Here is a 27,939-nt window from a genome sequence, read left to right as displayed (position 1 = left end):
CTGTATCATCAGTGCGGGCCTTCCCCTCCTTGAGCAAAACCACACTGCGTCCAACTGACCGTGCAAGCGGCAGTCCAACTGAGCCGGAGGAAGGGGTGCAATGTGGAATGGCTTTTGCTCCTAGTTTTGACAACCAGAGTCGGGGCAGACACACCCCATAGGACATGGGGCAAGTGACTGGTCCATAAGCATTGTTAGAAAACATAAACATCGCACGTTCAGGCCCCAGGGGGACTAATTCAACCCTCTTGGACTTCTTTCTGTCCAAATTTGTTAGTGACGCCCACTTCTCCCCTCCAAAACAGCCTTGCACACTACCCAACACTGCTTGGAGATGTGCTTCCAGACACTACTGCCTTATCCTTATCCATGGCTAGAGTGTACTGGGGACCAAGGACAAAAGGACGCCACCAAGATGCCCAAGAGAAAGTAAGTAAACATCGAGGGTTGTTGGGGGTTCTTTGGAAAGAAATCGGCTTTGCTCAATTCTCATGGACACTACGGAGCTGACCTGCAGCAAATTTCAGTCGCATGCTGCCTTCCCTCTCACTCACCCTTCTTCCAAACCCTCCTCCTAAATCAATCAGTGCTTGATTTAGCTGAATATAAGCTACTTTAATGTGAAGTTAAGCATGCTATTTATTTATTTATAAAATAGATTTATTTATTAATTTATTTATTTTTGGCTGCGTTGGGTCTTCGTTGCTGCCCGCGGGCTTTCTCTAGTTGCAGCCAGCGGGGCCTGCTCTTCGTTGCAATGCGTGGGCTTCTCATTGCGGTGGCCTCTCTTGTTGCGAAGCACGGGCTCTAGGCGCGCGGGCTTCAATAGTGGTGGTGTGTGGGCTCAGTAGTTGTGGCTCGTGGGCCCTAGAGTGCAGGCTAAGTAGTTGTGGCACACGGGCTTAGTTGCTCCACGGCATGTGGGATCTTCCTGGACCAGGGCTCGAACCCGTGTCCCCTGCATTGGCAGGCGGATTCTTAACCACTGCGCCATCAGGGAAGCCCAAGCATGCTATTTAAAGAAAGCATGGGTACCAATGCTGAATAGATTGACCCACCCTGGTGGTACCTTCAAACAGAGCCAGGTAAAAAATTAACATTATGTTCATGGTCCAAAAGTAGTTAGAGCATCATCTTAGCTTCAAATCAACAGGGTATTTAGAAAACATCCACCTCCCACTGAAAGCTCACTAACTCTATGAGAAAGGCACAGAAATTACCTTAAATCTATTTTAGAAAAAAGGCTTATTTGGTTTCTTAAAGTATATAGAAGACAATAGCAACTGCCTTTCAACTGTATCTTTTGTTCAATTGTACTACTTGTTAAAAATATTTAACATATTTGGTTAAATATGTTATCAATCAACTCAACAAATGAAACTTATGAACATCCACTTTGTACCACGCACACGGTGGTTAGTTAAAAAGTTCTCCTGCACAACCATCCCCGCAGCTTGTGAAGGGGTAGGGAGGTGAAGAATGGGACCTATGTTTCCAGACAGCCAATGACAGAGACAATGAAACTAAGCAGAGAAACAAGCTACAGTGCCGGTAATCAAATCCGAATATGGCACTGGGTTGGAAAACCAAATCAAAGCAAAATCTTATCAACAAAATCCCCACGGAACCAGACCATGAGAAGGCACGGACACCATCTGGGCACTGTGAGGAACAAAAGGATCACCACCTGCTCCCTAGGCAAGTCGCTTGAACATTCTCAAGGACAGTACCGTTTTCATCTATGAGAGACCAGGAAAATTAGATAAGGTTAAAATAACAGTTGAAGGATAACACAAAGCCATAAGAGATAAACTGTCAAATGCCCATTTGGCACCTTAGGATTTCATGTGAAAATGACTTCTGGAAATTTTTCTCCAGGTGGTGGCAATTAACATTTTAACTCAAATTCCCCCAAGGGAAAGGGAAATTTCAGGAGGGGGTGGGGAGTGTGACTCTAAAGCTCTGCCTGGCACAGGGCAAGCACTCAATCCGCATCTGCTGAATGAAAGAAGACAGAAAACCAAGCCGGTGGCTCTGTCCTGGGCCCGTGCTAAGCACTAGCACATCTCTGCTGCAGCTACCACGTTCACCTGCTTTACCTGTCTGTCCTTCCAGCAGGACTGAATTCCTTGAGGGTGATGATTCTATAGCAGCAAAGCCACGGGTACTACACGTATTAAGCACTTACTGGATGCCTTACATATATTATCTCATTTAATCCTCACAACCCTTTGGAGATACAAACTATACTGTCCCATGTTAGAGATGAGGAAACAGTAGTTCAGGGAGGTTGGGTGACCTGGCCAAGGTCACAGAGCTGGCAGTGGCAGAGCCGGGATGCAAATGCTGGCCTGACTCCAGGACCCTGCTCTCCACTACTGTGCCCCTTACGTGGCAAAAGTCTGGTCAACTCTGAACTCTGAGAATGCAACTCACAGCTGATGTTAGATGTAAAAGGTTTTTAGCCGTAAGAGATCAGCAGACCGCCATCGGATTTACCCACCTCAGACTACGTTATGGTGAGGCTGGAAACACAGTCCTGTGCTCCAGGCCAGCTTCTCCGCTCACTAGTTGTGTTAAACCTCTCTGCACCTTGGTGTCCTCATCTAGAAACACAGGGATGGAACCTCTTATCACTCAGAATGGTCCTGAGGATCTAGTGGGACCAACGATGTAAAGCTCCAAGGACAGTGTCTGACACAGTATTCATTCATTCAAATATTTCACCAACCACCTATGTGACCTTCAGCCCCAAAAGCCTTCCATGTAGGAGGAGGCAGCCAGCAGCGATGAAGGCAGCCACAGAAAGGTTCCAGGCCCGGGTAAGTGACAGCGGCTGAGAGGTAATAAAAAAAGCTTCGATTGTTTCACAAGCAGAATGTTTACCCAGAGTCCAGGCTGGGAAAACCACTGTCCTCTGTCCTGTCATTTGATTTGATTGGTACAAAGTTTCCTTTTCCTTTTCCTTAATGGTTTAACAAATCTACATCACAGCTCTGTTTTTCCCATTCCTGAGTCTGAAGTCGACGATTCTCTATTACTTTCGGCCAGGAAGTCCAGCAAAGCCAAATGGAGCAAGCCTGCAATGATCAGAACAGAGTTCTGTCTATCTGTATTTCCTGCCCCAGCTACAACAGTCTCTGCCAAAGTTACATCATAAATCATAACTTGCTGAGGCCCGGTCAAGACGCACAGGCAGAGTAGGACAGCGCAGCCTGGTCATCCATAAAGAGACACCTTCACACACATTGCCCAGTCTCTGCATGGATCTAAAAGGTTTCAGGTCAGCCAGAAAGCAGATTCCTGAGCCAAATCAGAAAAAACCTCAGTCTCTAGAAAGTCAAGGGACAAAGAGAAGTGCCTTAAGCAATCTCAAGCAGGCAGATGATACACAGAGGTAGCCTTTACCAAAGAAGCAAAAGGAAGAGTCAATCCTGTGTGTGTGAATGCAGCCAAAGAGCCTTCGCCAAAGCTGCAAAGGAAACAAAAATAAACTAACAGGATAAAAGGAAGGCTGTTGCATGAGGAAGAACTTTTGCTCCAGTTTGAAAAAAAAAAAAGAGAGAGAGAGAGAGAAGAAAAGAAAAGAAAAAGAAAGCACACGCTGAAATGATCTAAAGCTGCCTATAAATATTTGGGAACATCAAAGGCGGTCCTGTTAAATTAAAAATGCTGTCACACAGATAGGAACTAGCCTCTAGCACTGCCAGCTTCAACATGTGAGCCTGTGATCTGAGGAGTGAGGGCTCAGCTCCTCGAGAAATCTGATTCACTAAAGAAAAAAGCGAACGAGCAGTTGAGTTTTAATAAGGGCATTAAATACCTTAGGAATGAGCTAATTAGAGTTTAACTCTTTCAAGACTGTCCGAGCTCTTAAGAATGCTGTAAAGTGAGCTCCCTCCAGAATCTAGTTAAATCGGTCTCGAAACCTGCAGTGTAAAAGAAAAGTATTAAAATAGCACCTTAGGACTTCAAAGCTGGTAAATCCCACCAGGTCTGCTCAGAGGCCGAGTGAAGAGAAGGGAGGAGGCTGGCCCAGAATCATTTTCAAGGTGAGGTTAGGTTGCTTGCTTATTTAGAGGCTTTTCTTTTTTCCAGTTTGGACTGGGTAAGAATGACCTCACTTCCTGATACCAGATGCATTCTACTTACACTGTGAGTGGGCCCTTCACCTAAGACACTGCGAGGGTGTCGAGTGTAAGCCCTGACCTCGCTCGAGTGCCTCACGAGAAATTATGGCTGAGCCCCGCCAGGCACACTCAAGGTCACTGCAGGAAGTCACCGAGCAGTTTCCCTACACACATTCAGGATCAGGATCCTAAGGAAACCAGAAGAGTCCCCATTTAAGAAAGTTCCATCAGGACGGCAGATCCTTTGAGGAGCAAGATTCTTTGGCCTTGAAGTAGAAAGAAGCGATACCTCTTGGAGAAAGCAAGGAGAAAACACACCTGCACAGAAGAGGAAAGGGCATCTTTCTGTCACCCAGTCTCAGGAATGTGCGAGAAGCGGGTAGACAGAGATGGAAACTACCGTCTCCATTCAAGGAGAGGAATGCACTGCACGGTCTTGGCAGAGTGGGTCGGGGGAGTTATAAAAAAAAAAAAAAAAACCCACAATGCACTCCTATCATTCCCATTTTTTGAAACTTGGGAGGTTAAGATTAACACAGTATTTGCATTGGCATAATTGCACAGCGGATCAAATCAAGCATTGAAGTCACCTGTGCCTGCCACAGGTCCCGCATCATTAGGCCCCCAGAGCACAGCCTTAGCACATCACAACATTCCACATGACCTGGCTGGATCCAGAGAAGCAAGCCACAATGCGGCTTCCCTTCAGAGCAGTCATGCCCATGTGCAGGCCAAGCGGCCTCAGGAACAACAGACAGGCTGGCCTAGAAACCCAGCCTCCTCTGCACCGGACTTGCAGTTCACACGCTTCTGTGTGTGTGTGTGTCTGTGTGTGTGTGCGCACAGGCCCAAGTGACAGAGCTCAGAGCCTGGACGGTGATCTAGCTGTAGTGTGCAGGGGTGAGCAGATGGAGCCGCAGCAAACACCCCCACACCCCCCGCCCAGGACACAGAGCTGAAAGAGGGAACCAGGGATCAGCAAGGTGTGAACACCCCGGCCCCTCGCAGAGCGCTTCCAGGGGAGAAAGGACACAGGTGCAAGTGGTCAGCACTGAGCATGCTGGAAATGATACCTACAGTATGATCACTTCTCGTCAATGACTAGTATTTTTGGATTCTTTAACCTTGATAAACTACGACTTTTTTTTTTTTTTTTTTTTTGCCGTAAGCGGGCCTCTCACTGTTGTGACCTCTCCCGTTGCGGAGCACAGGCTCCGGACACGCAGGCTCAGAGGCCATGGCTCACGGGCCCAGCCGCTCCGCGGCATGTGGGATCTTCCCGGACCAGGGCACGAACCCGTGTCCCCTGCATCGGCAGGCGGACTCTCAACCACTGCGCCACCAGGGAAGCCCTAAACTACGACTTTAGAATAAAAATTTCCAGCCATTTGGGAACTACAACATAAGTGTTAGTATATGTGAGGAACATTACATAACTCTGCATGTTATTTTCTTCATCATCATCGTTATCATCACCAGACACAAAGAGTGTGGTGTAACTCAACTCCATTGTAGAGATAAGAAACTGAGACCCAGAGAGGCAAAGTCACCTTTCCACAGCAGGAAACTGGCAGAGTCGGGTCCAAGGCAAGGCAGGCTGGCTCCAGACCTGGTGCTCTGCTGCCTCTCCCATCAGCAAAGGAAATCCAGAACCACTTTGTTCTGCAAAATTTACAACACAATTTAAGGAACCCGACAAACCTTGGGTGTCTGCATAGCAAAGGTGCAGACTCCTGCTTCTAACAGCCACATCAGTGTCCCATGACACGGAAGTGCTGTCCCAACTCCTCCCAAATACAGCTGGTTCAAGGTTGTAACACAGAACTAAAGAGAACTTACACCCAAATCAGGTTACAGACAGAAAGTTAATTTTTAAGTTGGTTACTAGGAAGACATGTGTATCTTCTCCCATAAAATGGTGATGCCATTTCTGCTCCACAAAAAGCCTATCCATTTAATTGTAATGCACCCAAGGCCTGAGGACCCCACTCCAGTCAGCACAAAGCAAAAAAGCAGCCAAAGGAGATGTCAAGAATCCATGTACTAAACTCCTTACTCACCTTGGTATCTTGTTTTTTAATGTTACACTCAATTCTGGCAAACGTGGTTCCCTGGTGTTCTAGGAATAGACTACAGAAATTAGAAGCGGCAAATCACAACTGCTGAGAGAGAAGCGCTGGAGAGGAGGGAATGACTTGCAGACAGGTGCCTCAAGCCTGCACAACTCTAGGGGGTGTCGTCCACTTCTGGAGTCATCCTAGATTCACATTATGGCAAACAGAAGCCAGGTATCTTAAGGAAGGGACAGCTTTTCCTAATTCACGCAGAGGGACCCTTTGTGTTGGAGTGGGGAAATGTTAAAAGGTTGAGACACCAGCCCTGTGCTGAAGATAAGACAATCTACTGGGGAGTCACACAGGCGACTCCAAGCCAGCAAGCAACAATTAGATGTGTGGTCAGCATCCACTTCTGAAATAGTAAGTTTTCATTCAAAGGCAGGGACTTCTCTGGTGGCGCAGTGGTTAAGAATCCGCCTGCCAACGCAGGGGGCGCAGGTTTCGAGCCCTGGTCTGGGAGGATCCCACATGCCACGGAGCAACAAAGCCCGTACACCACAACTACTGAGCCTGCTGCGCTCCAGAGCCCACGGGCCACAACTACTGAGCCTGCGTGACACAACTACTGAAGCCTGCGTGCCTAGAGCCCGTGCTCCACGAGAGAAGTCACCACAGTGAGAAGCCCACGCACAACAAAGAGTAGCACGGGCAGCAACGAGGATCCAACGCAGCCATAAATAAATAAATAAATAAATTTACAAAGGCGTGGGGTGCTTTCTTTTCTGTGGGATAAGCCTTGAGGACAGGCCCTCTACGTCATGGGACTGCCTGAGCTACTGAAGCTGCATAAGCCCAGCCTCCAGTGGCTTTGGTCTCCTTCTGTTGAGGGGCTCTAGGACAGAGGATGGTGCCCAAGTGTCCCATCCCATCCTGCCATCCGGGGCTCCCATCTGGCTTACCAGGCCTGATCATTTCCCTTCTGGACCTTCCACTGCACAACACCAAGCACCACAGAATTAATTATGCAGGATACCATATGTAAAGGGGCCGACAGAATTCCAGTGCTGGATGCCAAGACACATCACTCCTCTTCCTCCCCCAGCTCTTGAATGCCAAACCTTGAGAGCTGGGCATCCTAAGATCCCACTTATGGGTGATGGCACCTGCCACCATGGTCTTTGCTGAATATACACGATCAGGGAGGGGAGAGGATAAGCCTTCCTGAAATGGAAGTAGGGAGGAATGAGGATAAGGAGCTGGGGAGGGGGAGTCCCCCAACCATCCCACCTACTGTTCTTTCCCTTCCCCTCCCCCTCCCCCAATCAGCCATTACTGGATCAGAGTTACCAGAGGGCAAGGGATGTTGGCAGGAGGTGGGAGGAAGGGTTTGTAAATAGTAAGACACAGAAGATTCCTTATTTACCCTGCAGCAAGTAGGGAAGACATTCATACGTGAACTTAGACAAGTTTGCAAGAGGACAATTAAAACAGCCTTGCCTAAGTAAATTTAAAAAATTAATTATTAAGAAAATTAATGTCATCTGAGCATGTTGTAAGAATTCTAGAGTTTTCTACGTCTTCTTGTAGGAACACATATAGGGAATAATTTCACTTGGAATATTCAAAACTATTCTACCCCCATCCCACTGCTGTTTCAGAGCCTCCCCCTTCCAAAAACAAGGTTGGCATGGCAACCAGAGCACCAGTCACTGTGGTCCCTAACCACATCCGCCAGGGCCTGGCTTGCTAAGACGTGTGCCAGCTCTGTTGTCTGTAGGGCACTCCTGGCCACAGCACACAGCAAGCTATAATCAAGTCAGAAACCATCGCATTTGTATAGAACTCAGCTCAACATAAATATTCATTAAATGTGAAATCCTATGGTGATGCAATGTTGAGACCGCAAATTTAAACACAAGAGTCAGGAAATGCAAAAACTGCCTCTCGAACTTGAATCACTCATATAGCACATTTAATGCCAAGCAAGTTTATATGTGTCCTAGAGATTTACACCTAATAATTCCAAAGTTTCAAAACTACACATTAGCTGTTCATTTAACTCCCTGAGTGAGGGTGACATTTACTGATGGGCACTGGAACATTTCCGGAGTGGAAATGTCGTGAAAAGGCATGACAACCCTCTAGTACAAGTGAACTATATAACACGTCATGGATAGACTCTGGAATATTCCTGGAGGCCCCAGCACCCATATAATAACCACTGTTCCACAACAAACAGCAACAATAACCAAAAAAAATTTCAACATGCCAACATGTACATAATGAAGCAATAACTTAATAATTCCCAAATGCTTATAGTGGGGCCCTTAAAGAGTAGAAAATCACATTCATTAAACTGAAATCTAAATTTCTTCCACTCGCAGTCTGCTGGTCTCTTTAGAAATACTACTGTAGTCCTTTAAAACTGCTTCCCATCCAGCACCTAAACACAGGCTCAGCCAGAACTTCCAAGGCTGGAGGGAGGGGGATCGAGGAAACAATATGGTATAAATTTAAGTAAGGATGGGTCATTCTGGAACTACATGTAACTTTTACTATTCCCCAAAATGCCAGTTTTCTAAGTGACACCAAAATATTGTTCATATTTAAATAAAACATACCCCCTAAAAGTCTACAGTCAGGCTGAGATGTCTCTTCTCCACCATGCTCTGAACACTGCACCCAAGCAGCCACACGCCAGCCTGGGAAGAGTCAGATGGTGCTACATCCTGATCCCACCTCCTTTTTCCAGGCCTGGAGAACAGAGGTAAGGTGAAATTATTTTCAGAGTCTGGTCCATTCCCAACTACTTGGAATAGCCCTAGGACACACCCACGTCTTGTGAATTGTTTCTACAATCACAGAAAGCTCTCCCTCAAAAAGCCAAGTCTTCGTCTGGCTACACTAACATCTCCATCACTACCCTATCCCAAAGTATCATGATCTAGAAGAATTTCAGCTCAGTAAATATTTAAGTTTTACTGCAGGGCAACAGGGGGATGAGTAAGACACAAGCCCGCTCTGCTGGGAGCTGTGATTTTGTGGGGAAAAGAAATCAAAGAATAAGGTGTTGAAGACCAGCTGAGAAGTGAAAAATGGAGTGTTTCAGTCAAAGGAACCCACCAGTAGAACTTGGAAACACTTGATGGGAAGAGCTGGAAGTTTGACCACAGGTGAAAGCGTTGGGAGAGAGCATAGGAGGGTAGGGGGCAAAGGTGGGGGTCAGGAACATGGAGGCGTAGAAACCTATTCCCACAGAAGGGCAATCCAAAACGAAAGGCACAGAGGGAAGAAAGCCCAGTACCCACTCAGGAAATAAGGGCGGGAACACACAGGACCCAGACCCGCATCCCAGGCCACCTCTGTGCTCAGCTCACTAATGAACAACAGGATGGCACTGAAAAATTTTGATCAAGGGAATGACAAGATCAGAGGTTACTTTGAAAAGATGAATCTGGTGGGGAGGGGAAGAACTGCTGGGAGGAGTGAGACTGTGAGGCAGGGAGATGCTTAGGCAGCACATGGCATGGAGCGGTAAGGTCAGCAAGGAAAAAGCAAGTTCATTTCCTCTGACTTGGCCACAAGCTACCTTGATTTAAATTTTGAAATGGCTTTGCAAGTCAAGCTTGCAACATTCTTTACATGCCATTAGCTGCCTGCTTCCCACCTACTCCAAGACTGAGGCACTTTCTGAAAAGATGCCAAGTCGCTGAGTACCCACTGAAGGTTCCAAAAATCGCATAAAGGTGCTGAACACACAATGTCAAATGCATTTAAGTAAAAGCATACAATAGGTACAAAGAAAAGCATTCTACGTCAAGTGTGGGACAAGCCTTGGCAACCGGGACAACCTGAACAGCAGACGGCCTTCTGGGTAGAATCCAGGGAAGGTGCTCCTAGCTGGGAGGATGAAACAAGATAATACGGGTGAAAGTTCATGGGGGCCCCTAAAGCATGTGGAAGATTTGCTGGAACCTGAGCATCAGAGTGGGATGCCGCTCTAGAAAGACCAGCACCTGGGAACACCAAGACCCGAGTTCTAACCCCAGCTCCTCTAGTGACCAAAGGCTTGAGGAGCCTGCCCACAGCGCCCTCACTATAAAAGGAGAGCAGAGCTACAGCATTCCAGGGTGCCCTCCAGCTCAATGAAGGACTCTCGCAGTCAAAAGAAACCAAGGAGCAAAAAGAGAGACGGGACAAAGATCACAACGAAGGCACAGGCCAAATGGCTCTAGAAAACGAAAGCACCTACATCAAAGTGAAGAGAACCCTCTGGTCACCCTAGGGCCGGTGCAGCCCTCCCTGGTAGGAGAACTTGAGGCTCACATGGTCCGGTGAAGTGTCATAAAGCCATTAATGGCCATCTGATACGCAGATGGCCGAGAAAGGAGAGAACAGAGACCTGCCAAGCGCAACTTAAAAGCTTTCAGCTCCAGAACTTCCAGCGATAGAATGGATGGCAAACATCAATGCCCACAGGGCCCAGGCACTGGTAGACACAGGATCGTTACAGTGCGCACAGTAAGCCGCAGCAATGCAACAGAGGCTTATAAACTGGGGTCTGTGTCCCATCTGAAGAGGGCAGCTGTTATTCCACTGGGGCAGGCTGTCGCCACGTGGGAATGTGGGCCCAATGTTGCCAGATCTTTTCATTTTTCAAGAAGAGCCAAAGCTCCAGATTATTATGTAAAATTTCTAGATATTTTTTAACAGGGATCAAACAAAATAGCAGGAAGCCATTTTCAGCCCATGGGCCTGCTGTTTGGAGGCACCCTGACGGTCTGGTGCTTGGCTCTAATGCATCTCTGCCCACCACAAACTGACGGCCTCACTCTGAATGAGAGGATGGGGAAAGAGACAGGGCAGAAAACATCAAGTGCAGCAGCACCCACCTGGGCCACAATCAGTTGCCACGGGGTGTGCCGACAGCACAGTGGTCCCTCCTGTGAGGTCGCCTCTAGGCCTCTGAGCATGGCCATCTGCCTGGCCAGCCGATGTGTCCCTGCCCAGAACGCTAGGGTAGCAGCTCCTGGATTGTGCTCAGATACGCCTACAAGGGAGGGACCCAGGTACCACGCCAGGTACCTTCCCTTTGATGCAGACATTTGTCATAACTCGGATCCTCATGGCAGAGGGAAAAAGCCAGTACTTTACCATTTACTAAGTGATAGGAATATATAGCCTTTCACTTTTATGAAATTGTTTTCTGATGTGGTTTTTTTTTTTTTTAAGAAACAGATACTACCCATTGTGAGTGGGGGTTTGTGGACCTGGTTGGGGAGTGTAAACTAGATCCACTCTTCTGCAAAGCAAACTGACAATACATAACAAGAGCATGAAAAATGTTTATACCTCTCGACCCAGTGGTCCCAATTCTAGAACTTGATTATTTGAAGACAATCAAGAGACAGAGAAAAGATGTTCCTCACAGCATTACTTACAATAAAGAAAAACAAGACACTAAGAATGTTTCAGAGTATTTATTAGTAAGAGGAAAATACTTAAGGTACATGAAGGGTTATAAACACTATGTAATGTTTTTTCCAATTTTCTTAAAAATCCCTCCAAGCTCATAGGAAAAAAAGAAAGGAAATCTATACCAAAACACAAAAGGTTAACAGAGGTACATGTAGGCAGCGGGATTGATTTTCTTTTTCATACTTTTCTGTATTTTCCAAGTATTCTACAATAAATATATATTATTTTTATAATTAAAAAATAGGTTAGATGATTTTTTTTTTTTTTTTTGCGGTACACGGGCCTCTCACTGCTGTGACCTCTCCCGTTGTGGAGCACAGGCTCCAGACGCGCAGGCTCAACGGCCATGGCTCACAGGCCTCGCCGCTCCGCAGCATGTGGGATCCTCCCGGACCGGGGCACGAACACGTGTCCCCTGCATCGGCAGGCGGACTCTCAACCACTGCGCCACCAGGGAAGCCCAGATGATTTTTTCTTTTAAGGAAAATTTTGGCCCTGACAAGAAGTAATGTAAAATGAATCTATTCTAACATTTTTGCCCAAATTGTATCAAAATACACCCAGGTCCTTAAGCAAGAGGGTCAGTGAGCTTTGTCTTCAAGTGACCCAAGTTCAATCCCAGCTCTGTGGCCTTGAGAAGCTTACTTACACTCTCAGCCCTGGTTTCCTCTGTTAAGCGCAGCTAATTCAACTGCCCAAATATGTATGGGAGAAATCATGAAAATGACATCTGTAAATCACAAACTGTATTGTGGGTGTATATGTTTCTTCTCTAGGCTGTATTCATGGTAAGAATTCAATAAATGTCTGCTGACAAGTTAGGGTACTCAGTTTAAGTAGAAAATCAAGTTTTAATTAAATTCTTACAGCACTGAATGGCTTCCCGTACACACACCTAATCGAGCACCACCCCTACTCTCCTATTTTTAAAATGCAGCAGCTTCTGCACCAGGAGACCAGAAGTCCCCATTTCAACAAAAATTCCCCCATGAAACTTCTAGAATCATCAAAGTCTGTTTTCACCAAATCAGCTCTACACACTGAGTTTCTAAACAACCATAACAGACTGGCTGCTGGGGAAAGAAGGGGGTTAATACCAAGTCTTACAACACATCTTAAGGGTAATAAAAATAAAACGCTCTCCCTTGAACCACAATAGGCCAGCTGACCTCATTCTCTTCACACTATCATGAGTCAACAGAGCCGCTAAAAGTCAGATTTTAAAACATCTCATTCAAGCTGCAAATGGAACAAAGAACCTCTACTCTTTACGGCCTCCCCATCCTGTTTGACAGGTATAAAGGCACGTCTCCATGAAGGGGTTATCAGCTTTAACCTCAAAGGTAGGTCAAAAATGAGTCAGAAAGGGCCAGAAGGCGCAAATCCATGAACTGTGTCATTACAGACGTTTTTCTTCAGAATGGGCTGCCCAGGCCTACACGTAGCACCTGGGCCAGACGTACCCTCAGTATCCCATAGGCATGTTCCACCAGAGGACCTGTGGTTGGCATGCTGTCCACCCCCTCCACTCAGCTGCATGCAGGCAGGGCCAGTGTCTCACCCGTCCCCACCTGCTGCCTCACCCCACACAGGGTCTAGGGGACAGAAGGCAGCAGTGAATGCCTGTCCACTGCGGAAATGCAGACCTATGGGAAGGTTTAACAGCCAGGAGGATGGCATGAGCGGGGAGAAGCCACAGCTTTAGGTTCTTACAATCTTTTAAATCAAATTTCAAATCACAGGGAGCATGCAGACTGTGTAAAGTAAGAAAGGCGATGGACATAGGATGGGGCCTCTTTGGAGAAAGCCATGCAGGCTCCGAAATGGCTCTAAAAAGCTGGCCACAGGAAGGAGGTGTGTCTCACGTCAGAAATCCCTTTAAATGCCAGAGCGCCATGGCCATTCCAACTTTCCCAAAGCCAAAAAACAAAGGACGTGCCACGGAGCAACAGTTGTGTACTCAAGTCACTGGTCCCTCTTCCCAACCTTGGCAGAATGGCTCTTTGTGGAAAAAACAAGGTAGAATAAGACTGTGATTAAAAAAAGAAGAAAGAGAGAAAAGGGGAAGGAAGGAAGGAAGGGAGGGAGGGAGGGAGGGAGGGAGGGAAGAGATCTCTAAGAGTGGAGAGTTTTCTCAGTTGAAGTTACAGACTCTTGGTCCATCAGTCTGGATTACTGACTCTAAATTACACCATCAGCTGCCATAATCTCATCCCAAGCAGAAGAAAGTGCCAAGTGAAGCAGTCTTGTAAAAACAGAAATGGCTTAGAATCACACAGACCTGGGTTTGAATCTGATCCCTGCTACCGACCTGCTCAGTGACTTCACCTCTCTGAACTTAGTTTCATCATCTGAAAACCTGGGGCATCCCATTTACCTCGTCCGTTAAGTGTAAGCACAGCACTGGCCCAAGGCCTGGCATGCAGAAGCATATGATCATTACTACCTATTTTTAAAAGCTCTGACAGAGGAAAACTGAGCAACTCAAAATCTAAATTAAAGGAGAAAAGCAACCACTTAAACCCAATGTGCAGATTTAGAAGGGCTGGCTTTCCCCAATTATACACCTGATCATAAAGCACGCTTCTCTATTGGCTCTCCCTGGCACACTCAGCCGAGGTGCAGCCGAGGATGACATGAAGGCCCAAGCCTGGAAGTCAGGAGACCCAGACAGTTCTCCAGGGACATCTATACCTCACCACGTGGCCCTGGCCCTTCGCTTCTTTAGACCTTGGTCTTCCTATCGAACATATTAAAGGGCTGAGTCTGGTTCTTCAGATTATTAAGATGGATTTAAGTCATTTTTGTCATGAACTGCAAATCCGCATCGTCCAGACGTGGGAAACGCCATCAAGAAGCAAAGTTTTCACATGACGTATATTCAGGTTAATGATGATTCTGAATACCAAACCTTTATAGTTATTCCCAGGGACACTAGGGCTTGGCTGTGAACTATTCTCCATGTGTCTGTCCATCCATAACAGCTGTCCACATTAGGGCTTTCTCAGTAATCAGTGTTTTACCACGAAAAGCACGTCTTCAGACCTTTATGTCAGGTACCCTGCCCCTGAACATGTGCACGCACACAGGTCACTTTCATACAACCTGGTATTATAATATCAGTGGGTCCACCAGAACCATTCTTTGCATCTAATCAAGCAAGTTTCTGTAAATAACAACCAAAAAGGAAAGCTAATCCCAGAATGTATAGCCAAAGCAAATGACGTTGTTCTCATCAATTAATCCAAGCCCAATAAGACCCACTGCCTGCCTGGTGTCCACTCTGAATCCATCATTCATTCACTAATAGTGAGTGTCTGATAAGCAGCAGGCACTGGGGACCCAGGGATGAACAAAAGCAAATAGGCCTGTGCCCAGGTCCACAAGGAAGATGTAAGGAGTTGCTCTTAAGGCATTTCAACATCGACGGACATTCCGTTTCATTTTCCAGTGAATTACTGCAAAGGTACAAACGTGCACTTCGCACTCTCACACCCTGCATTGAGCCTCACCTTCTTGCCCTTCACCAGCTAAATACAGAAAATTCTTTTTTTTTTAACTTAAGTATAACTGACCTACAACATTATGTTAGTTCCAGGTACACAACATAGTGATTCGATATTAAATGCACAAAATTCTTGGAGTGACCATCTTCTCACTTCTCCCAAGGATGATGCATTTAACTACTATCAGACGCACAGGAGAGAAGTTAATCCATTAGAGACAATGGATGCCTTCAGGACCAAGGGCTCTATTGTGTAGGGAAACCCAGTTGGGAAGAATTATCATTTATCCACACACGTCAGGCTCTGTAAGGGACTGTGAACTCCAGAAGACAACAGCAATACAGTATCTGGTACAGAATAGGGCTTTGGTAGAAATCTATAAAATGAACATGCTCGATGGAGACACATAAACCTGTAGATCTCTCTACAACTCACGCCACTCAAATCCTCAGTGATGCATTACTTGATGACAGGTACTAGGTGAGTGCTCCTCTTTTTCCTCTTGGAGAGGAGGGGCATCACAGAACCCACCAAGGGGAGAAATAATGTATCTTCTCAGGAAAATGAAAGTGCACATACACAGGATTGTGTGTATAATTTCAGGGGTTCACAGGCCCTCTCTGGAAGTCTATGTCCCTCGGGTTAAGAACCCCTGTGCTAGACTGTTAAAAATTAGACTTGGGGGCTTCCCTGGTGGTGCAGCGGTTGAGAGTCCGCCTGCTGATGCAGGGGACACGGGTTCGTGCCCCGGTCCGGGAGTATCCCACATGCCGCGGAGCGGCTAGGCCCCGTGAGCCATGGCCACTGAGCCTGCGCGTCGGAGCCTGTGCTCCGCAACGGGAGAGGCCACAGCAGTGAGAGGCCCGCGTACCACAAAAAAAAAAAAAAAAAAATTAGACTTGGAACTTCCCTGGTGGTCCAGTGGTAAAGAATCCACCTTCCAATGCAGGCGACACGGGTTCAATCCCTAGTCGGAGAACTAAGATCCCACATGCCATGGGGCAACTAAGCCTGCGCGCCACAACTACTGAGCCCGTGCATCCTGGAGCCCCTGAGCCACAACTAGAGAGAAACCCGCACCACAGCTAGAGAGAAGCCCACGCACCACAACGAAGAGCCCACAACGCAATGAAAGATCCCGCATGCCTCAACGAAGATCCCGCATGCTGCAACTAAGACCCAATGCAGCCAAAAAAAATAAAATTAAATAAATAAAATAAATAATTTTTAAAATTAAAAAAAAATTAGACTTGAATTAATGTCAAGACCTAGCCGGCCAAGTCCTATTTATGTGGCGATAATAGGAAGAAAGGGGCCAGAAAGACCTGGGTTTCAATCCAGGTTTTATCATGCGCTAGATGTGTGAGGTCGAATAAGTCAAATCGCCTTTCTCAGCCTCAATTTCCTCATCTGTGAAATGGGTTAACAACAGTTGTTGATTCCATGTGAAAGTAACGATTAGATGAGCAAACACATGACGTGCTTGGCACAGTGCCCAGTACAAAATAAACGCTCCTAAATGGAAGCCATCACCACCCTCTCTAGTCTCCAGACCCCACACTTACCTCCCACTCCCATCTTCATCTCCATACAGAGCTGTATTAGTAACCCCCAGGGCATCTCAGAGAACAAGACAGAAAATAAGAGCCCCTAAGAATTCACAAGGTAACAAAACACAGCCCTAATGTTTTCCCAAAATCAAATGCTTGGTTTTAACCTATGAAGGCCCTTCTGACAAGACAGTCAGCAGTCCCTTTTTGTGTAAATCCAGGTCAGCTGTCAGCACGCAATTGTTCTATTAGGCCAAGTCAATTTTTAGAGGCAGGCCTGTTAAGTTAACTTAAAATGGAGATGAAAAGAAAGTGTTTGATCAAACGCTAAACTGCAGAAACAAACTGACAGGGAAACAAGGCAGAGGAATTAGTTTCCTAAAATTATTCTCTCTGATACCCTTAGTTAACACTGGCTATTTAAGGACCTCACTCAGCCTTTCTAACCCACCACTCAGCTCTCCTCCCACCCCTCATGGCTTAAGGCACTGGCTTAGTTGTTTTTTTTTTTAATAAATGTATTTATTTTTGGCTGCATTGGCTCTTCGTTGCTGTGAGCAGGCTTTCTCTAGTTGCAGCGAGCGGGGGCTACTCTTCCTTGCAGTGCGCGGGTGTCTCATTGCAGTGGCTTCTCTTGTTGTGGAGCACGGGCTCTAGGCGCACAGGTTTCAGTAGTTGTAGCACGCAGGCTCAGTAGTTGTGGCTCGCGGGCTCTAGAGTGCAGGTTCAGTAGTTGTGGCGCACGGGCTTAGTTGCTCCGCAGCATGTGGGATCTTCACGAACCAGGGATCAAACCCACGTCCCCTGCATTGGCAGATGGATTCTTAACCACTGCACCACCAGGGAAGTCCCACTGGCTTAGTTCCTAAATGTTCTCAGTAAGCTCTGCTTTCAAGACCATTCAACACTTAACCCAGGATCCAGAGAGGCCGATTTTAAAGTTACACAAAACCTACCATTCAGATTTCTTCTACAAATGAATTTCTCAAGCATTTCCAAATATCTGACTTCAAGAGGGGAAAAGATGCGTTTCTACTTTGAAACAATCTTCCACCTCTATGCAAATTTTCTTTGTTTGCTTAACCAATCCACATACCGCTAGCCAGTGTTTAATTGGGCCTTTATTTAACATCACTAACCATGTGAGTTGAACAACCAAGTCTGAAAGTTTCAGATAAGGATCTCATTAATAGCAACAAATTGGTTCAATGATGAAATATGTATCAATATGTCTAAGAACCCTTTAAAGTTCCACACTTCAGAACTATGGGAGAAGTGTAATTACTTCCGCCATCATTCACACTGTATGCTTGACACTTAAAAGCAAATGGGCTTTAATGCTGCATGAATAAATAAGATAATAAAAGTAATGAATAGCATTTCATAGCAACACATTGTTTTCACAACTTTCACAGATGAAGATGTCAAAAAAAATCTCTCTTTTTCCAGAGCACACTGATGACCTTGGGAAAGTTATTTAAGCCTAAAATGCACAAGGAAAGAACCAAGGCTCCTATGACTAATCCCAAGTTCGAATCTCTCTCTCTCTCTCTCTCTCTCACTCACACAGACACACACACACTTCTTAACCAGGCCTCCCCCTACTCCAACTCATGCAGATGAATGAACAGGTACTCTAATTAGGAGTATCTGGGCAAACCAGACTATGATAAGGTATCTACTCTATAAACATACACACACACATACTTCCATTGCATACAATAGGGAGGGAAAAAAATCAGTGATACAAACCAATTTCCTATCTTAGAATTCTTAAAGGAGAGAGTCTCCCAAAACGGTTCTTTTCTCCCCTAAAGCAAGAACATCAGGGCTGCGGAATCCCACGGGAAATAACAAAAGCAATCTTATAAGTGCTACTATTTAGGTTTCGTTAAAGGAAAATGAACTCTGCTCTGAAGACCATAAAATATTAAATAGCAAATTATGCAGAGTTTTTTCAAGATAGTAAATAGAAGGAGGCTTGAAAAGTTCAACAAGGGCACTTAGAAAATCTGATTAATCTGAAGCTGAACACCAATTTGTTTCTTGTACATTCTCATTTCTCACACAAAATGTGACATTCCTTCTCAGCAGTCCTAAAACATCAGCTTTCCTTACAAAAACCTTCTTCAGGGCTGACGGGCCACACCAGTTCCTTCACGCAAGCGTATTCGGAGAAATAATAAAAGCATGCCAGCCTCTGTACACACACAGCCCTAGAAGCCACGCTGAGCTCCTTCTGTGCACACGGAGAGGTTCGGCAAGTAGGCCTCACAATAAAGTTATCAAAGATATAGAGTGAGAACACCAAGAAATGACTATTCAGACAGCTCAGATAAACTCACCAGCATTACTGCAGTTATAAGGGAATTAAGGACACCTATTAGTGACTGCTTAACAGGTAAACTTATTAAATACCATTTAAGTCATTTTTCTTTACTTAGCAATTGTTGACTTTTTTTTTGGCGAGGCTAATGGACTACAAAGGAGTTAGATAAGCACTTCAAAAAGTTTTAAAAGAGAATAGATTCCTTCTGCCAAATTCACACATTATCTCTCCACTCACAAGGATAAAATAGTTACAAATGGTGTGTTTAAACTGCTAATTTTGTATTAAATGGCGAACCCCAGATTATCTCCAAAGCATAGCACTACTCATAACGGATAGCTCGCCAGACAAAGTACCAGGGAGAAAGAGTACAAGTTAAAAAACACTGCAGATAAAAATCGCAAACTTCAAAAGTCTCCTTCAGAAAGTGAAGTGCCACGTTAAAACATCTTTTCTCTTTGAAGGCTGTAAATCAAACATTTTCTGTAGGCATCAGGCCACAGTGAAAGCCTCAAAGAGAAACAAGGAGTCACAACGAGTAAGCTTTAAGATTCAAACTGTGCTTGAAGGTTGCGAATGAAATGTGTAGGAATCTTCAGCAGACCATGGTCTCTAAATCTTATAAAGACCGTAATTATAACATTATCAAAAAAAAGTCCAAAATCCTTTAACATATACGTAGTCACAGAACTCAAACAACATGTGTTTTCCCTTCTATTCATCCTGCAGAAGTTTAAGATAGGGATGTAAGGACACACCTCTAAGGGCCAAGCTGCAGGGCTCCCTGTCCTAACCATGCAGGGCTTTTGAGTCTGCACCAGGAGAGGGGAAAGGAAAGGCTGCTTGCAGTTATTCCACTCGGTCCCCCTCTCTTCATTCATAACTCATCCAAGAGTGAAGTGCAGAAGGCCCAAAGCTTAGAGTCCTGCAGCCAACCCTTCTCCCCCAAAAGGTTCAAAGACAAGCCAACCGTTTCAAATCGCCCCCATCCCAGGCACGCATATTAACCGCAGTAAGTGCGCTGGCTGTCTACTAACAAGTTGATAAAATCATAGCCCCGAAGCAGGAAGGCATCTACCCAGTTCACCATCTGCAGAGGCTTGGGCTCAGAGTTCCTCCTCGAAAGAGCGGGGTCAGCTTAAAGCTAGCTCTCCCTAGCCTTTGGAATGCACACCTCTTTCATCTGGAGCAAGGTGGAGGCCCTGTCAGTGAGCGACCCCGTCTCCCGATTTGCAGGCCCTCTGCAGAAGTCCTTGGCCGAGAAGCGGGCAGGCTGCCTCCCTCCCACACTCTGTAATCTGAAGCACGCAGCGAGGGCTGCCTGCTTCGTCCACTCCAGGGCACCCGCGATCCCCACTCCTCATCGGGCTCCCGCTGCTCTCCTGCCGCTGCTTGTCCAGAGCCCCACAGGAGGGTCAGCGCCCAGGTGAGGTTGGCGGCAGGTTCCAGGGGAGAACCTGATATTGTGCAGCCTCTTGGACAAGGCTGGCTACTCCCCAAAAGAACATGCACGGGTGGTAAGGACAGCCTGCGACCTGGAACAAGCCACCCCATCCGTCATCACTTATCTTTCCGAAGTTGGCATTCAACAGGTAGTTCCCGGGACTTCCACCTGAGGCAAACCGAAAGCCCCAACGGCCCGAGGCGGCTGCCCCAACGTGGGTGCCCGGACCCTGGGTCCCCCTCCCGCTCCCCGGACCCACAGGAGGCCGAGCCCCCACGTGCGCTCGCCCCCCGCGGCGGCGCCCTGGAGGCCGAGTCCCGCCCGCCAGCCAGGGAGGGATGCCGCTGGCCTCCTCGCCGCCCCTCCCGCCCGCCCGCCAGCCCGCGGCGGGGTCGGCGGGCGCAGCCCCCGGAGCCATCTTGTGGCGGCGGCGGCGCGGGGCCCGGGCGGCGGGCAGCTACCTGCACAATCTCGCCCTCCGCGCTGAGCGTGGCCCCGGCCCGCGAGAAGCGGCCCGTGAGGCCGGTGGTGTAGGTGGTGTAGTCGCCGCTCGGGCTCGACTCGAACAGCACCACCTCCACGAACGCCGTCTCCTTGGCCCGCGCCGCGCCGGGCCCCGCGGCCGCCAGCAACAGCCCGAGCAGCAGCGGCAGCGGCGGCGGCGGCGGCAGGCGGCGGCCGCGGGGGCAGCGGGGGCGGCGGCGGAGGCGGCGGCGGCGGCGGCCCGGGGCCCCTGGGCGCCCGCCCGAGCGCGGCCTCATGGTCCTGCGGCGGGAGGGCGCGGAGGGCGGGCGCGGCCGGGCATAGTCGCGGGCCGGCGGAGGACCGAGCGCGGGCGGACGCCTCACAGCCCCATCGCGGCGACGGCGGCGGCGGCGGCTTTGTGGGTCGCAGGCTCTGCTCGGCTCCCCCGGGCGTCGCGCCGCGGCCCTTTCATCTGCTCCACGTGAGGGGTTATCCCCGCCCCGGCAACGTCGTGACCCGCTCTCCCCTCCCTCTCAGCGCTCGACCGCCTCTGCAGCCGGGGGGAGAGGGAAGGCGGGGCGGGCGCGCCTGCGGCGGGGGCGGGGCCGGATGGCCAGGCACGCCCCCGTGTTAGCCCCGCCCCTCATCCCAGCCCCGCCTCTCGCCCGCCGTCTGCGCTCCTCCCCTTGCTGTCGCACCTCCCACCGTCTCGCTCCGCCCCCTCATCCTCGCTCCGCCCCCACGCTCTAGCTCCACCCCTTGGGTCGAGCTCCGCCCCCACCGCGCTCCGCCCTCCGCGGCAGACATTTCTCCTCGCGGTTGCTGAAGTTCGGCGGGAATGGGGACCGCATTCTGCTCTGGGCCGATGTGCGTCCTCTATGGAGACCCCACGCCTCCTGCTCCCATGCAAGATTTAGATTCTTGTCCTTCCCGGCTCCCCCTCCCCAATCTGCAGTTCCTGGGAGCGGAGCCACCGCACCTGGTCCTCCACCCCCACCCCCACCCCCAGGATCGAACGGGAACGACTCCGGCGGTCTGGGGAGGTGTGCCGCTGGGCCATGACGGGGCGTGTCCGGTTCTTGCACTGGTGTCGCTTAGACAGTTACTCTCAACTGTGTGTGTAGGAGGGGGGCGGGGGTGAGAAAGCCATTAAGTCATTTGGACTCTGATGGAAATAATCTGTCTGCAGCCCCAGAGGCTGTAACTGAAACATCCCCCTCGATAGAAGTTCTGAAACTTTGATTGTCTCCTGTGCAGGAGTCCAGAGGATTCCAACACCATCGCACTTTATGCGCAGAGGATAGATGCTAAATTATCATACCAAAGACACGTGCTCCAGAGCCCAGGGGTTCCCAGTCACCCAAAAGATAAACTTTGAATTCTCTTTGGAACATGCCTTTTCCTTCCTCATCTATTCCTCTCTGAGAATCGAACCTTCTTTCAAAATCCAGATTCAATTCCCATTTCCTCCGTGGAGTCTCCCCTGTATGACCAGAATGACTTTGTTCAGATATTTGCAAATAGTTGGTTAGGATGATCTGCTTCTACTTGCTACCACACCCAAAATATTAAAAAGAAAACTCATTGCAAATTGTCTTGGGTAAACAACTTACCAAGGTTTACAATTTAAAGTAGAAAAAATGTGGAATAGAAAATACACTTGAAAAAAACCCACAGGTCTGTGTTGCCGCATTTGGACCACCCAGAGCTACTGCTCAGGAGGGAGGCACCTGGAAAAGCAGGGTTTTGAGTATCGTGGCTTTTTAGTTTCTCCAGAGCCAAGCCTAACCAGTGCTGACTGGACTGGGCAACATCAGTCCTGACAATGGGCTCCCTCTACATGGCACAGTCCAGTCCTTAACAGGGAGGTCCATCACTACAGCCCATCCGTGACATTCCGCAATATTTAAAATTCAAGGTCACCATCAACTGATGAATGGATAAACAAAATGTGGTATATCCATACAATGGCATATTATTCTTCAAGGAATGAAGTACTGATGCATGCTACAACATGGATGAACCTTGAAAACATGCTGAGTGAAAGAAGCCAGTCACAAAGGACCACATAGTACATGATTCCATTTATATGAAATGTCCAAAATAGGCAAATCTACAGAGACAGAAAGTAGATTAGTGGTTGCCAGGGACGGGGGGGAGGCAGGAATGGGTAGTGACTGCTAATGGGTTTCTTCTGGGGGTGATGAAAATGTTCCAGAATTAGATAACAGTGATGGTTGCACAACTCTGTAAATACACTAAAAACTATTGAATTGTACACTTTAAAAGGATGAGTTTAATGGTATGAGCATTATATCTCAGTACAGTTGTTCAACAAGTACAAAGTCATTAGTGGTCTTTTTCATGCAAACATACACATAACACACAAGATACTGTGTAAGGATATTCTGTGTTCTTTGAAGTCTTAGCTCAAATCTCACACCCTCAGTAAAAACAGCAGTATGCCCCCTGTCCCCCCAATCCCAACCTCCTTTGGCCTGCTCATCCCCCCACCCCATAGCATTTATCACCTCCTAACATACTAAATAACTTGCTTATTTATTTTTGTCTCTCCTCCATGCCCCATAAACACACATGCTGGAGAACAAACTCTATAATGGCAAGGATCTTGTCTTGTTCACTGACTTAGGCTGAGGCTGCCTGGCCCAGAGTCCACACTCAATATAAATATTTGTTGCATGAATTAATGACTAAATGAATGAGTGATAAGCTCATTGTTGTGTAACCCTCTCATTTTGCAGGCATTTGGGGCAGCTTGTTAACAGCTGTTTAGGAGCACTGGGCTTCATGGAACCAAAATAAACTCTGAACATGGAGAAGAGCAACAGTCTTTCCCTCAGGGACTGTGATGAAAACCCAGTCAAGCGTCAAAAAAGAAACCGGTTTCGATTTTTTTTAATCTGCTTAAAGAAAGGTACAGTTAATAAGACACAGGTCATCAACACAGAGGTAATATTATTCATCTCAGCAGTATAAAGCTGTTTAGAAATGGAGGTGTTTGCTGAGTAACGAAATGTCACCAAAATCTGCTGGGCAGTAAGGGAAGATAGAAGATAACTTCAAATAAGAGGGAAGACACATAGGCCAGGAGCAAGGGCTGGCTCAGCAAGCTGGATCAAGTGATAGGAGTGAAGAGAAGCAATGCACATTCACTATCCTTCAAGGCACATCCCTAATCATCCCGAGTATAACTTACCTTGTTCCTTTCTCTACTTATCAGACACAGCTCAGATGAAAATAACGGAGAACAGGTGCATCAGCATCAGTTAAAGCTGCCAGCCAGACCTTGAACACATCTCACTGACTTAGGCCAGAAACCACACAAAGCTTCAGGAAATTTTCTGCCATCAAATTTCTATTTACATGACCAAATAGCGAAGTTTGGGGATTTCAGATCCATAAAACGTATGCTTTAGTACCTAAAGAGACTGTATCTGTTATAGAGAACAGACTTGTGGTTGCCGGGCGGGAGGTGGGGAGGGGAGGAAAGGAATGGGAGTTTGGGATTAGCAGAGGCAAACTATTATATATGGGATGGATAAACAACAAGGTCCTACTGTATAGCACAGAGAACTATATTCAATATCCTGTGACAAACCATAATAGAAAAGAATATGAAAAACAATATATATATGTATATATTACTGAGTCACTTTGCTGTACAGAAGAAATTAACACAACATTGTAAATCAACTATGCTTCAATAAAATCTTTAAAAAAGAGAGAGAGACTGTGTCTGCTTAAATCAAAACAGACATGGATATTCACAGCAGTATTGTCTCCCCTCTCCCTAACCCCAAGCCTTGGCGTGCGGGATCTTAGTTCAACAACCAGGGACCAGGGATCAAACCCACGTCCCCTGCAGTGGAAGAGTGGAAGCACAGAGTCTTAACCACTGGACCACCAGGGGTCTTAACCACTGGACCACCAGGGAAGTCCCACAGCCATATTGCTTTTAATAATAAAAGACAGGAAACAGTCTAAATGCTTATCAATAGGGGATTAGTTAAATAAATTCTTTTATGATACATCCATTTATTATATCATGGAACACATATTAAATAGTCATTAAAAAGAATGAAGAAGCATTCTATGAACTTTCATAGAATGATCTCCAATATATATTGCCCAGTGAAGAAGATGTGCATATGGTATTCTACAATGGAGGGGGGTGGTGAGGAGGCAACAGATACGTGAGGTATGAACTTGCAAACATGAACAATGTGTGGAAGAAGCTATAAGAAATGAATAAATGGTTGCCTCTGGAGGCATCTGGGTGACTGGGAGGCAGGGAAAGGAAGGAGATGTACTCTTCCCTGTATACCCTTTGAACGTATAGAATTTGTTCCCTGCACATATATTACCTATTTAAAGGTAATAAAATAAAATAGAGCAACCAACCCGCTAAGTCAACAGATAACATTCATTTTCCATATGCAAACATATTCATTCAATAAACCTTATTTTAAAAAATTTTTTTGAAAGTCTTTACTGAATTTGTTAAAATATTACTTCTGTTTTATGTTTTGGCTTTTGGCCACAAGGCATATGGGATCTTAGCTCCCTGACCAGGGATTGAATCTGTACCTCCTGCATTGGAAGGCAAAGTCTTAACCACTGGACCACCAGGGAAGTCCCCTCAAAAAACTATATTGAACACCTTCTACGTGCCACTGGAATATGAAATGGGATTGGCCTACAGTTATGGAAGGTGTTAGCATTAGTGGAATCTAGGTAATGGGAACATGGGACCTCTCTGTACTATTTTTGCAACTTCTTCTTCTAGTTATTTACAAGTAAAAATTAAAATTTTAATAATGGATTGGCCACGGGACTTCCCTGGCGGTCCAGTGATTAAGCCTTCACCTTCCAATGCAGGGGGTGCAGGTTCGATCCCTGGTCAGGGAGATAAGATCCCACATGCATCGTGGACAAAAAACCAAAACATAAAACAGAAGCAATATTTTAACAAATTCAATAAAACTTAAAAAATGGTCCACATAAAAAAAAGTCTTAAAAAAATCAATTGGCAAGTCCCCGTATTCAAGTGGCTTCCTTCCTTTTTCTTTCCTTCCTTTCTTCTCTCCTTCCATCCTTCTGCAAACATTGATGTCTCTATGGGGCAGTTAGAGAAGTCATAAAAGATTACACTAAAGTCTACTTTATTTTACAAAGTAATTTTAAGAGTTTGAATCTCATCTTGTTTCTTTAAGGTGATTCAAATTTAAGACATGCTAGCATTCTTCCACAGTATTTATATCTATTTCTGGAAACTTTAATTTATTGTATTTAAAGATCATATAATTCTCTTGAAAGGTACAATAGATGTTACACGGACAAGTAGCGGCAGTTCTTTCAAAACTCTTAGAAGTGTCTCTTCCGCCTTTGAAGTATACCATCAATCTACGTCTACTTTGAGCCTTGAGGCAGAAGGCCAATCTGGGCCCGATTCATCAGTGGTTTAAACCCTGCTTCAACCTGTCCCTGATTTGCAATGGCCACCCAACCAGGAGTCACAAACTCAAACAATGCTCCAGGGGCCAGGCAGGGAATGTGACTGAGTGAGGTGGGCCAGGTGTAAGCAAAAATAACCAGCAAGTAAGGAGGTAAATGGCAAAGGGGCCTCAGGCAGGAACACCCTTGGGAGTGGTGGCCTGGGAACGCATGGCCGGTCCAGAGGGCCACTCCTGAGCATCACTGCTCTGGGGAACGTGGGCCCAGGTTCACAGATCTTCCGAGTTGTTCAAAACAAGCAAAATTCCAAATGTATTTGTAGTGTCTCCTGGTTTTAAAATGTTTACAATAGATTTAAAATATTTATATTGCTGTGTGGGGCCAAATAAACACACCTACAGGTCCAAAAAGCAACATATTTTGCGCTCAAAAGACACAGACGAGTGACAAAGCAGATGCTGATTGGACCAGGTCATGAAACTGTTGCTTCTAGGCTGCTAAGTTAGAAGAAGAGGAAGAAACCCCAATATCTGAGAAGTATAAATGCTGCACTATATAAAGGAGATAGCTGTATGTGTGGGCTGCACCTCTGACCACAGGAGGAACCTATCTTCAGGATGCAATATTTAATTGAGGTGGAAATGTAATCACATACCACTTGACAAAGAAAGGCTGATAGCAGATAAGGGGGTCATTGGAGCTTTGAAAGATAGATGAGTCAGGTGGCTTTAACACTGATTATACCTCTATTTGAAGGTAAAAAGGGATTGAGTGAAAACACTAGAAGAAAGTAAAGGCCAATCACTTGTTTTTCTCCAACTGTATAGGACAAGGTGGCTTAGAACAGAGGTGAGAGAGAGAAGAGGGATTGGGGTGAGAATGCAGAAATGTATTCTCCATTCACCCTGGCTGGAAAGCCCCATCAGCTTGCAGAGAAGTGGTAATGAACAGGAATTGTTGACTCAGCACCTCTTCCTGTGGGTACCCACCTCTTCCTGGCCCATACTATCTCTCTGGGGCTGTCAAACACAGGACTCAGCTCCCCAGCTTAGGTGGGCATGTGGCCCAGAATGCCCAGAGTACTCCACTCCTCTAGCTACAGTGATTGGTTCAGAGGTAGGCATGTGACCAAAGCAGGGGCAACCAGAGTCTTCCCTAAAATTTGATCTTTTTGGAAACTGAGGGAGAGAAGGTCTGTCTTCCCCCATGGGATCTCAAACCCTAAGAATTATGTAAATTTAAGGTATTTGTGGCCATTTTCCCCAACCACAGAGAAGATGCTGCTACTGTAGGAGAAGAAAGAGAAACAGAGGCAAGCTGAGATGAGACAAACAAGAATAAGAAGGGTACTGGCTGCATCCTTTGATCCCCTGGATCCATCCCTATGACAAAAGACTCATAGGATTTCCCTGGTGGTCCAGTGGGTAAGACTCCTCGCTCCCAATGCACGGGGCCTGGGTTCAATCCTTGGTCAGGGAACTAGATCCCACATGCATGCCGCAACT

General features: G+C 46.8%; 1 protein-coding gene across 1 annotated transcript in view; it reads right to left on the bottom strand.

Annotated features, from left to right (window-relative positions):
* The window catches only part of ZNRF3 (zinc and ring finger 3), a 148,596-nt gene extending 127,170 nt beyond the window's left edge, over positions 1-21,426 (bottom strand). The window contains exon 1 of the mRNA XM_082640383.1: positions 20,956-21,426. Coding sequence (XP_082496509.1) covers positions 20,956-21,255 — 300 coding nt within the window. The 5' untranslated portion in view covers positions 21,256-21,426. The remainder of the gene's footprint in view (positions 1-20,955) is intronic.
* Positions 21,427-27,939: the final 6,513 nt, after the last annotated feature.

Source organism: Mesoplodon mirus, assembly GCF_964341445.2.
Source record: "Mesoplodon mirus genome assembly, chromosome: 13".
NCBI lineage: Eukaryota > Metazoa > Chordata > Mammalia > Artiodactyla > Ziphiidae > Mesoplodon > Mesoplodon mirus.
This window is presented reverse-complemented; position numbering and strand designations above follow the sequence as displayed.